Genomic DNA, 12,828 nt, shown 5'->3' with positions numbered 1-12,828 from the left:
ATAATGTATGAAGTGAATGCTAACTAAAATACATATGTGATTATCAGATATATTGGAGCGCGAACTCGACACACATCAACCCCGAATGCTTCCCTAATCCGAGAAAGTTCGATCCATCTCGGTTCGAAGGATCGGGACCCGCCCCATATACGTTTGTTCCGTTTGGAGGAGGTCCGAGAATGTGCCCCGGAAAAGAGTATGCCCGTCTAGAGATACTTGTGTTCATGCATCATCTAGTCAAGAGATTCAAGTGGAAGAAGATCATTGCCGATGAAAAGATTGTGGTGAACCCAATGCCTATTCCGGCCAAGGGACTGCCCGTTCGTCTTTATCCACACAATGCATGATAATATGCGAATTACTATCATATCCTTTTCGATATGAAAGAAAACTACTCTTATCTAAGGCTTCTATGGTAATTTTGTATTTCTAATAATTGTTTTTTTTTTCTTTGGTGATGTGATTTTAGAAGAGAGTTATCCTTCGTTTGAAAAGTGACGAAAATAATGATTATGGAATGGAATTATATATGTGTATGTTAAACCACCAACTTTGACCACCATAGAGATAATGCTCTTCAGAAACATGCATTATTTATTTATTTATTTATGAGTAGGTCTTTTGTGAGACGGTCTCACGAATTTTTATCTGTGAGACGAGTCAATCCTACCGATATTCACAATAAAAAATAATTCTCTCAGCATAAAAAATAAGATTTTTTCATGGATGACTAAAATAAGATATCCGTCTCACAAAATACGACCTGTGAGACCGTCTCACACAAGTTTTTGTCTTTATTTATTGTTTATAAGAATACGACCATTTTGTATGTGTAAACATGATTTAATAAATTATATGAAATTTTAAAAATTATATAAAAAAATATCTAAGGTTCTAAATATATAATAGGGTTAATTATATATACCTCCACTACTGAAGTTTACTATAATTAAAAAAAGATTCATATATTAAAGTTTATCTGATGTATTTTAAAACTAAAATCGATAAAATCAAAATATATTTAGAATTTGACTTTTTAATTTGTTGTTTGATTTTGTCTTACCTTTTATTTAATTTTTCACTTAAACATACTAAAGATCAAACTAAATCGAATCGATTTTCAATGTAATTATAAGTTCCACATATATTTTAAGAGGTAATTTTAAAGTTTGCGGGGTAAACGTAAACTTAATACAAACATGAGGGGATAAATATGTATTTTTGAAATTTAATTGATTTTTTAAGCAATTATGGTAACAGTAAGGGACAGTATATGAAATTAACCTCTTAATATATTGTGAAAGCAAACGGTGTAAAAGTAGTTTAATTTGAAATGATTGAATTATATTTCTATAATTTTAAAATTAATTACAAGGAGAAGTTGGTGAAAAATCTACAAACAAAATATTTCTTTGGGTTCACTCCCTACCCACAAAATTGTGGTACTATGTCATACAAAATGTGGTACACTTCATGTGAAAATGTGGTACTAAAAAACTATCCAGGGACTGAACACAAAAAAAATCGACGGCCGAGGACTCAATGCCAATTTCCCGTAATTACAAATGCGACTCCACTGATACATTTATTGTGCATGTACACCAAACCAACTTTGTTGACTTCATATTTTAAAATAATATTATTTTGTAGTTCTTTTAAAATTATAGTGGTGGAAGGTGGAGGGCGACCAAGATTAGTTAAAAAAAAAAAAAAATTTTGTACCGAATAAAATATATATTACGATTTTCTTGTGCTCGAATTTTGGCTAGGAAGCACAAAAATATCGTACGTGTTTTTTTTTTTGAAAAGATTAAGGTCGGAATTATTGGAATAATTTTTTTTTATCAATTGACACACGTTTTATGATCACACATAATTTAAAATTAATTTTATATTATTTCAATCTATGTTTTTCTTTTATTTTGTTTTACAAATCTACAAAATTCTTTAAATAGTTTCAAACAATTTATTTTTACCTTTGGGTCCAAATATTCTGCAATATTTATTTCTGCTATATTGATCGAAAGTGAATAATATTTTGGACAAGCGAATGCATGAATACACCTCGCCAGGGGCGGAGTCAGGATTCAAAATTATCTGGAGCTGGCTCCGTCCTATACTGTATTTAATAAAATAAATACTTAACTAAAAAATTTAAAATAAAAAATATGTAAACATTGACTTCATGAAAACATAGAATAAGAGTATTTAATATTTAATACCTTCAAAAACATGAAGCTAAAACACTACTGAAGTTATGCTCTTTTATTCTTTTTAGAATAAAACTCATTAATTATTAAATCGTTATCAATTTTTTCAACCAAATCTCGTTCGATGTAGATTACCATAGAACCTCAGAAAAACTATGCTTCCATCTTGTTACAAAGAGTTGTTTTAACAAGTTTCATTGATGAAAATGCTCGTTTCGTTGTTGCTTTAGAAACGGGACGAGTTAAAACAAGACGACTCAAGCTGTCAATTAAATAAGTATCTCAGATTCGATAAATGAGTAAAAGATGTAGATAAAAATGTATAAATCACCTATAAATCAAATCGTAGGTTCCTGACTTATTTGTCTCAATTAATCTTCGACATAATTTAGAAATAGTTGATAAATTTTGAAATCTTTCATGGCCAGCAAAATTAAGTTTATAGTGATCTAATTGCATTCTCAAGTGATACAAATCTTGTGAGTCGAAACCAAGATAATAGAATTTCTCAACAAGTAGATAGATATGATCAACATTAAGAAGCTTAAAGTTTTCTTTAGGTTCCAAAACACAATTAAGTTTAAGAATTTTAACTGTCTTATCCTTGAATCTATTATTAAGCTCTTCAACTTGAAAATCTATTGTAGTTGTAAATACATCAAATCGATAGTGGTGCTCAACGGTGATTGCATCATTTTGTTGACAATAACAGCATGTACCAGATTTTAAAAACTAAAACCAAAATTCCAATTAAACAAATTGATTTTTTAAATTAATTCAGCTCGATGAGTTATTTGGGTTGAAATCGATATTTTGTTCATCCATAGACTAAATTGATGTATGACCTTATCTTAATTCCAAAAAAGATATTTCAAATTTTTTACTCTTAAGAATCATTGCGGTCAAAAGCCAAAGTCAGTTCACATCATTTTTTAAAATCAATGGCAAAAAAAATTGACATTGACAAACATCAAAGAATAATATGGACATTAATAGAAAACAAAAAGATTGATACATCATTTAAGTCATTATGCACAAAATTCAATAATTGATAAATCATATAATATCATATATTATGATTCACATAGAAAATTTGCGCAAATTCTCAAAATCATTACTTTATTTTCTCAAAATCAATTATTATAAACATACACTAGTTCATACTAAAAAAATTAAAATTCTATAAAACTTTTAGTATTAATAGAAATTAAATAAAGTTATAATAAAATGTATAGTAACTGCGTAATTGTATTATCATATTAGCTAAATTTAATTTATTTGTGTGTTATTGTAAATATAGTCTAAAAAAATATTTGGAACTTAAAGCTAATTTTAAAAATCAATTTACATTAAGTTTTCAACCTTTTGAGCAAAATGCGAGCGAAAGTCAAATTTAATTATAAGTATTTGCAGAAAGTCATTTTAAAAAATTACTCATAGTTAATTTTTTTTTTTTCAAATTTACATCAATAAATTAAAAATAACAAAACACAAAAATAAAATAGAAATAAAAAAATACAAAAAAAATTAAAAAAACCCTACCCTAGCCCAAGGGTGGCTCCGCCCTTGCACCTCGCATCTCCTCTGTTATCAATGTTCTAAAATGTGCCCTAGGCGGCGACCTACCGCACCAATAAGGTGCTAGGCGGCCAGCCTAGGCGCCTGGACGCTCCCGGGCGCGTCTGGGCGGGCTTGGGCGCGCCTGGACTGGCTTCGGTGGGCTTGGGTGCTTAGGCGGGCCTGGACACCCTTAAATAGGTCTTATTTGTTTTGAAAAAAATTGTTTGGGATTTTAATATTTTAAAGCCTCATTAAAAAATTAAAATTGAAAAGAAGTTGTCCTAAATCTAATGCAGCACCAAAGAAATCGAGAAGCTTGATGGGAAATATTTACATCTCCCGTCTTGTAGAGCATTAACGATGTCTTTCTTCTACCTCTTTTTTGTTTCGATTTCTTGCATTTCTTGATATATCTGTCTTTACTACCTCAACCACATGAAACAGATTTGAAGAATTTTCATAACTGATTCTGATACCATTTTATTAAACAATTTCATCTGGTTTTTATCATTATCTCAATCTTTTTGAAAGAAATCTGAATTCTTTCTTATTTTATTGAGATGACACAATATATTATATAAAAAATATTTTGAACGTATTTTAAATTTGATGTTATTGTGTTGAAGTTCTAGTATGTGATTTATCATGTTGATACTGTAGAGTCCGATTAGCGGCGCCTAATCCCCGGCTAGGCCTAGGCGCAGGTCTGGCGTCCGACTAGCGCCTAGCGAATTTTAAAACCTTGTCTATTATCGATCGTTTGGAACTCGGAAAAGACAGAACCACAAAACAAACAGTTTTCATTGTAATAAACATCCTCCCCGTGTCTATCCGCGGGTAAGATTCAAGAAATTAAACCTAGATAAATACACACAACTGACACGGAATCACCTTTGTTTCCTTTTACAGTTCTTTACTATTTTCTTATCGCTTGCTAATCTGTAGTCATCGGTATAGTCATGCAGCACCTGAAACGAGCCTTTCTAACAGTCGTCATGATCTCATTCTCTGCAGCCTCGAGCATTCTGACAACCTCACTGAACGATGGCCTCACGTCGGGATTAACATCCCAGCAAAGAGTCATGATCTGACCAAGAGACGGAAGGCAGTCGTTGGGGATTGTTGGTCGAACACCTTTGATGACGACTGCAAATGCCGCCTGGACGGCAGTCATGTTTTGGAATGGAAGCATCCCAGTTATAAGCTCCCATAGCACAATTCCAAAGCTGTATACATCGACTTTGTGTGTATATGGCCTATGTTGAATCATCTCCCTGAAATTTAAGAACAATGTCCCAAATATCCAACCAAAAGATAATTAAAAAAACTGCTACAACAAGAAAATCAAAACAAAAAAGAATAACCACAGAAACAGCTCGGAGTCTCAAATATTCTGTCAAACACACTTGAACTATTTTAACTGCAGCATCAATATTTGATTTTAGAGAAAACTAAAGATTTTTTGGTAAAGATGAGCTCAAAAATAAATCATGCAGAACAAGCATAAATTAGGCTAAACGATTTGCAAAAAATAATAATTAACTTACGGCGCCATCCAACGATAAGTGCCTGTCTCTGGTGTCATTCCTTCGGTCTGTACCTCAATGCGAGCTACACCAAAATCCGCAATCTTGATGGATTTGTCCGCTGATATTAAAAGATTATCAGACTTCAAGTCTCGATGGATTAAATTCAACCCATGCACATATGCCATTCCCCTTGCCACATCCAAGGCCTGCTTTACAGCCAATTTAAGGGGTACAGAACGGTTCTGCCGCTTCATCAAGAACTGCCGCACTGAACCTCCCTTGGCATATTCAGTCACAATACACCAGACCATGGGTTTGCGACATGCACCAATGAAGCGAACAATATTTGGATGCTTCAATGTTGCTAACATCATTACCTCTTGCTGAAATTGTTGCTCCATCAAGTGTGCCCTCTCTGCATCATTCTCTGGTTTCTCGAGAAGCTTAATTGCAACATCCTGACCATTATATGTGCCTCTGTACAACTTTCCAAAAGCCCCTTGAGCGAAAGCTGGCCCCATGTTCAGCTTCCTCAGGTCAAGGGTCCACTCATCATAGTCACCAAGTCCCTGCGTAGGATACCGAGGGTTCATTAAAGCTTGTGCCAGCGCATCATTACTCAGCCCTTGAGATGCTCTCCCATGATTGAGACTTGCAGCGACTGAATAGTTGTGTACATGCTTGAGGCCTTGGTGGCCCAAGATACGAGTGTTGGAATCATTTGATCCAACACTACTGTTGTCGATTGACATGGCAACAGAGCCTCCACCGTTGCTCATCTGCAAGCTCCCATAGCTATCTACCGATATATTCGATCCCTCATTCAACTTGCGATAGAAATTTTGAGAAAAGTCGTAATTTTCATGGTTATGGTTTAGGCCTATGATTCCAGTAAATTTCGGGCCCTCCAACATTTTCTCAAATTTCTTATCAATAATTTCCACCAAACAGAATCTTAAAAACCCTTTATCCTGTATGCTTAAGCATTTCCAAGCTCAACCTCTCTCACCAAATACCTATAAAGAACACATAAAAAAAAACTGATAACTCCAAATAAAGTTCCATGGCTCCATCTATATGTTTTACTATCAAAAAAGTATTTCACGCCAATAAGATTACCGATCCAATTGAAAACACCAAATTATTTACTTAATCAAAACTTTATACGACCTTCAAAACCACCAAAGAAGCTCTAGCAACACCAAAAAACACAATCTTATGAGTGCAAAAATACACATTACCGTACACACGCAAAGCTAAACTAGCTTCGTCGAGGCTCGAGCTCAAAATATAATTCCTAAGATACATCTAGTTTGATAGTTAACAGAATCGAAATGCTCATGCTATAGATACTCATTTGCCTCCCCTCCCATTTTCTTGAGAAGAAGACTCGTTACAGATAACATAACTCGTAGGTTCACCATTAAAATTTCCCTTCCCAAATCCAGAAACTAGAACCAAGATTCAAATTTTAGCAACAAACCCACAAGAAACGAAATCTTCACACGCAAAAATCAACACCCAAAAAATCAATCCAGCTAAAAATCATACCCAAATTAAACCCCAGAAAAGCACACATAAACAAAAGAACAAGCCCACAAACCCTCCGAGTGATCCGATGGTAAAATATACAAGAAAGAGAAAAATAGAGCTCGATCAAGAGGGCTTGACTTCACTTTTTCTACGGCTCGGGTCAGCCAAAGGCGATGTAATCCCGCAGGAGACTGGTGAAATCACAAGTTTGTCCCTCGTCCCCACAAAACTTCAGCTGTACACAGTAAAAATCAAAGACAGAATAGGAAGAACGGTGCCATGAGAGAGACCGTTTTAGAGAGAGAGCGGACAAAGGAGAGAGATGTAATGAAGGGAGACGGAATGGAATAGGAACCCTTGTGTTAATTATGTTACCAACGTTTTTTTAAATTTAATTAAACTTAACTAAATTAATGCAAAAAAATAGTGGCTAAATGTATTTTCTTGTAAATGTATCCCATTTAGATTAAAAAAATCAATTACTTTGTTTCTTGGGATTTGACGATGAATGACGTAAAACATAAAGATGATATTTTAAGAGGTGTCTGAGTTGATGGAAGAAATGAACGGTTGATCAATGGTCAGAGGTTCGATTCTTATACCAACATTTTTTGACGAACTTGTCGTACATGATTTGTTCATTGTGATTTATCTAACTAGCATGATTGACATGATATTACGTTAACGCAAAAATTTACCTAATGTAAATCGAAAAGTAATAACTATTTACTAACACACATGAAATAAAATAGATATGAGAAATAAGTATATGAGATAATATAATGATACATCACTCTAAGTCAAATGTTGGGTTTAAAAATGATTTTTTTCATAATTTAATTTGTTATCCTTGGTACGAAACTGTCTCTTATATTATCCAATAAATATCACACTCTTGTATAATTTAAACTAAATATTTAATGATATAATCAACTTAAAAATACACAAAAAATAAATTATGTGATAAGAATATAAGATTAACAACTTTTAAACGTGTTGAATTAGGAGGGAAAAGTATGTTAAGAACAAATATGTTTAAGACAAACATATAAATATAAATAATTTATCGATGATGCCGTAGTTTTTATTCAAAAAAATTAATTTTTTTTAAAATTTTCACATATTCAAATATTAAAATTAATCATTCCAAGAGCTCTCTATTAAAAATATTTTTAATCATGTTTATATAATATATGTATACCAAGTATGTATATATGTGTGTTGTATACATTTTATATTTTAATAAGTACAATATAGTAATGAGCATTTGTGTGATATTGATATAATCAACCATATAATTTGGTCAATTTTCTTGCGTAATTATTAATATTTAAATATTGAGTTCATAAATTTCTCGAAATAAAATTTTCAAATAAGCAACAAAGAGAGTATTTACTAGTCTCTTTTTTATTGGTTTTTTTTTTTAAATACACTCGAGTAGTAATTAATTAAAGGCAAAAATATTAAGATAAACAATATTTAAAAACTTAAAGTTCGAACGAAACACTGAAAAATATTTCAAAGAAGCCAAGTTTCGGTCCACACATCTTCCCAGCAACTCACGAACACAGCTTCACTCGCGTACACTACAAGGCCAACTGGCCAAACTCGTAGTGAAAAAATTTCAAATATTTGACAATTTCCAGACTCTATGAACCAAAAACACATCAGATCACAAGTACCATATCATATCATCATCAACCAAGAAACACAAAATGTATAAACCAACTTTATGTGACGGTAGATGAACCTGATACAGGCATGGACCTCGATTCGCACTAGACTCGATTGACTTCAATGTTACCAGCTATATTGATCAAAAGTGATTAATATTTTGGACAAGCAAATGCATGAATACACATCGCATCTCCTCTATCATATATAGTTCGGAATTTTAAATCCAGAAACACGAAAAACAAAACCAAGAAACAACAGTTTTTATAGCAATAAACATCTTCCCCGTGTCTATCCGTGGGTAAGATTCAAGAAGTTAAACCTAGATACATACACACGTGACACGACCGACCGACATGGAATCATCTATATTCCTTTTCCTGTTTTTTACTATTTTCTTACTGCTTGCTAATCTGTAGTCATCGGTTGAGTCATGCAGCACCTAAATCGAGCCTTTCTAACAGTCGTCATGATCTCATTCTCTGCAGCCTCGAGCATTCTGACAACCTCACTGAACGATGGCCTCACGTCGGGATTAACATCCCAGCAAAGAGTCATGATCTGACCAAGAGACGGAAGGCAATCATTGGGGATCGTTGGTCGAACACCTTTGATGACGACTGCAAATGCTGCCTGAACGGCAGTCATGTTCTGGAATGGAAGCATCCCAGTTATAAGCTCCCAGAGCACAATCCCAAAGCTGTATACATCGACTTTTTGTGTATATGGCCTATGCTGAATCATCTCCCTGAAATTTAAGAACAATGTCCCAAATATCCCACCAAAAGACAATTAAAGAAACTACAACAAGAAGAAAATCAAAACAAAAAGAATAATCACAGAAACAGCTCGGAGTCTCAAATCTTCTGTCAATCACACTTGAACTATTTGGACTGCAGCATCAATATTTGAATTTAGAGAGAACTAAGGATTTTTTAGGTAGAGATGAGAGCTCAAAAAAATAATAATCATGCAGAACAAGAATAAATTTGGCTACATGACTTGCAATATTTCAAACAGTTCGAACGTATAATGAAATGGAATGTCTTACATAAGTTATATAGGAAACATAACTACAAAAGCAGTAAGTACTATCGGACCAGAAATTTGTATGTAAAAGAGAAATAAAATACAATCCATTAGCACACAAACGTTAAGGCCAAATAGGTTGAAAATGCATGAAAACCTAGAAGACAGACAAACAAGATAATTAACTTACGGCGCCATCCAACGATAAGTGCCCGTCTCTGGAGTCATTCCTTCAGTTTGTACCTCAATGCGAGCTACACCAAAATCCGCAATCTTGATCGATTTGTCAGCGGATATTAAAAGATTATCTGACTTCAAGTCTCGATGGATTAAATTCAACCCATGCACATATTCCATCCCTCTTGCCACATCCAAAGCCTGCTTTACAGCCAGTTTAAGGGGTACAGCACGGTTCTGCCGCTTCATCAAGAACTGCCGCACTGAACCACCCTTGGCATATTCAGTCACAATACACCAGACCATGGGTTTGCGGCCTGCACCAATAAATCGAACAATATTGGGATGTTTCAATGTTGCTAACATCATTACCTCTTGCTGAAATTGTTGCTCCATCAAGTGTGCTCTCTCTGTATCATTCTCTGGTTTCTCGAGAAGCTTAATTGCAACATCCTCACCATTATATGTCCCTCTGTACAGCTTTCCAAAAGCCCCTTGAGCGAAAGCTGGCCCCATGTTCAGCTTCCTCAGGTCAAGGGTCCACTCATCATAGTCACCAAGTCCCTGCGTAGGATACCGAGGGTTCATTAAAGCTTGTGCCAGCGCATCATTACTCAGCCCTTGAGATGCTCTCCCATGATTGACACTAGCAGCGACTGAATAGTCGTGTACATGCTTGAGGCCTTGGTGGCCCAAGATACGAGTGTTGGAACCATTTGATCCCATACTGCTGTCCATAGACATGGCAACAGATCCTCCACTGTTGCTCAACTGCAAGCTCCCATAACTATCTATCGACGTATTTGATCCCTCATTGAGCTTGCGATAGAAATTTTGAGAAAAATCGTAATTTTCATGGTTATGGTTTAGGTTTATGATTCCAGTAAATTTCGGACCCTCCAACATTTTCTCGAATTTCTTATCAATAATTTCCACCAAACAGAACCTTGAAATCCCTTTATCCTGTATGCTTAAGCATTTCCAAGCTCAACCTCTCTCACCAAATACCTATAAAGTACACAAAAAGAAACCGATAACTCAAAATAATGTTCCATGGCTCCATCTATACGTTTTCATTATCAAAAAGTAATTCATGCCAATAAAAGATAATCAGAACCAATTGAAAATACCAAAATTATTTATATCATCGAAACTTTAATAAGACCTTCAAAGCCACCAAAGAGGTTCTAGTAAAAACCCAAAAACACAAACCAATATTATATGATAAGTGTCAAAATACGCATAACCGTACACACGCAAAACTAAACTAGCTTCGTTGAGCTGAAAATATAATTCCTTAGATACGTCTAGTTTGATATTCAACAGAATCGAAATGCTCATGAGATAGCGACTCATTTGTTCCCCATTTTCTCGAGTAGAAGACTCGTTACAGGTAACAGAACTAGTAGTTTCACCATCAAATTTTCCCTTCCCAAACCCGAAAAATAGAACCAAGATTTAAACTTTAGGTACTAACCCACAAAAAAATGAAATATTCACACGCAAAAAATCAACACCCAAAAAATCAATCCAGCTAAAAACATACCAGAATCAAACCCCAGACAATCACACGTAAACAAAAGAAAAAGCCCAGAAACCCTCCGAACAGGTAAAAATTTCAGTGATCCGATGGTAAAATATATAACAAACATAAAAATAGACCTCGATCAAGAGGGCTTGACTTCACTTTTTCGTCGGCTTGGGTCAGCCAAAGGCGACGTAATCCCGCAGGAGACTGTTGAATTCACAAGTCTGCCCCTCGTCCCCACAAAAGTACACAGTAAGAATCAAAGATGGAGTAGAAAGAACGATGCCTTGAGAGAGACCGTTTCAGAGAGAGAAATCAGACAACGGGGAGAGAATAGAGATGAAAGGAAGGGACGGGGAATGGGAATTGAACATTTGAGTTAATTATGTTACCCACATTTTTTAAAATACAAAATTAATTTATTTTAGATTCTAAATTATTGCCAAAATGAGAGGCTGAAGGTATTTTCTGGTAAATGTATTAGTTAGATTATCCCATATATATATAATATTGGCACACTGATATTATTATTAGGGATGACCTAAATTTTTAATAATCGTTTGAACTTACTGAACAAACATAAAAACTCTTACAAGATTATTTTACGTGTCAATTATATAAGACGAATCTCCAATCTGGCCTTGACATATAAAAAATATTATTTTTTATGTTAATTTTTTTTTGTAAATATGAATCATTTCAACTCATCTCACGGATTTATCGTTTCATCTGAGACACTCCCAAACAAATGTATTACGTCATTATTTCCTTTTTTTCCTAAAAAATTGTGATTAAGAAAACAAAATAAAATCGTATCACGATGTAAAGGGCGATTTTTTTTTGTCTAACACATATCCAAATTAGAGGTGGTATACCGTATCAAAAAATACATATTTTATATCGTGTCGAAAATTACGGTATTAAAAATATTTATACATATATCGTACCGAAAATTTCGATATACAGAAATTTCGGTTTATCGAGACTACGTATAGTATTTTGGTATTTCGGTACATATCAAATTGTATATCGTTATCATACCGAAAATTTCGATAATCTCAGTATATGAAAAATTCAGTATTTTTTCCCACTCCTGTTCCAATCTACTTTTCCTTGGGCTGAAATTTATAATTTATACAAACGAGCATTGTGAGATCATATGTTAGACTGTCTAAAGGTGTTTTGCTATATCTACACATAATTAGCTTTTATTAATTTAGTTTCGAATCTCGATTATTGTTTTATCTAGTTTTTATTTTGTATAATTTGTATTATATTTTATATCTGAAAACACTATTTAATTATTATTATTTTTATTGTTTTTAAATCAATTAGAATATTTGTTCAAACACTTTTGCCTTCTACTTGATAGTTGAACATCCACTGAAAACCACAAACCAATCAAAAGTTCAAATGTAATTCTACATGTGAAAGCGTAATTTAATCGCACAACGATTAATTACCTCTGATTTTATTTTTTTAAATAATATAATTGTATAATTAATGATATAATAAAGTTAAAAATACGTAATACACGCACAAATTATTTATTCCAAGAGCTCTCTCTCTTTTTTTTTTTTTTTTTTTT

General features: G+C 33.6%; 2 protein-coding genes across 7 annotated transcripts; both read right to left on the bottom strand.

The window, feature by feature from the left end:
* Nucleotides 1-4,537: 4,537 nt before the first annotated feature.
* On the bottom strand, nt 4,538-11,469 carry LOC140991680 (serine/threonine-protein kinase STY13-like). Of its 4 annotated transcripts, none has more exons than XM_073461775.1 (3): nt 11,375-11,469; nt 5,318-6,315; nt 4,538-5,044 (listed from the first exon to the last, which is right to left on the bottom strand). In XM_073461775.1, the coding sequence occupies exons 2-3, from the start codon at nt 6,211-6,213 to the stop codon at nt 4,705-4,707; spliced, it is 1,236 nt and encodes a 411-aa protein (XP_073317876.1). In that variant the 5' UTR covers nt 6,214-6,315; nt 11,375-11,469; the 3' UTR covers nt 4,538-4,704. The 4 variants fall into 4 exon arrangements, with proteins under 4 accessions (XP_073317876.1, XP_073317874.1, XP_073317875.1 ...); XM_073461773.1 differs by lacking the exon at nt 11,375-11,469 and adding an exon at nt 6,851-7,182; XM_073461774.1 differs by lacking the exon at nt 11,375-11,469 and adding an exon at nt 6,976-7,182.
* Nucleotides 8,644-11,606, bottom strand: LOC140991681 (serine/threonine-protein kinase STY13-like). 3 transcript variants are annotated; one of them, XM_073461777.1, is made up of 3 exons: nt 11,400-11,606; nt 9,726-10,720; nt 8,644-9,254 (listed from the first exon to the last, which is right to left on the bottom strand). In XM_073461777.1, the coding sequence occupies exons 2-3, from the start codon at nt 10,616-10,618 to the stop codon at nt 8,915-8,917; spliced, it is 1,233 nt and encodes a 410-aa protein (XP_073317878.1). In that variant the 5' UTR covers nt 10,619-10,720; nt 11,400-11,606; the 3' UTR covers nt 8,644-8,914. The 3 variants fall into 3 exon arrangements, with proteins under 3 accessions (XP_073317878.1, XP_073317877.1, XP_073317879.1); XM_073461776.1 differs by having other exon boundaries at nt 11,375-11,588; XM_073461778.1 differs by having other exon boundaries at nt 11,259-11,404.
* Nucleotides 11,607-12,828: the final 1,222 nt, after the last annotated feature.

Source organism: Primulina huaijiensis, chromosome 13 (genome assembly GCF_012295235.1).
Source record: "Primulina huaijiensis isolate GDHJ02 chromosome 13, ASM1229523v2, whole genome shotgun sequence".
NCBI lineage: Eukaryota > Viridiplantae > Streptophyta > Magnoliopsida > Lamiales > Gesneriaceae > Primulina > Primulina huaijiensis.
Note: the sequence above shows the minus strand (reverse complement) of the source record. Positions and strands in the feature narration are given on the sequence as shown.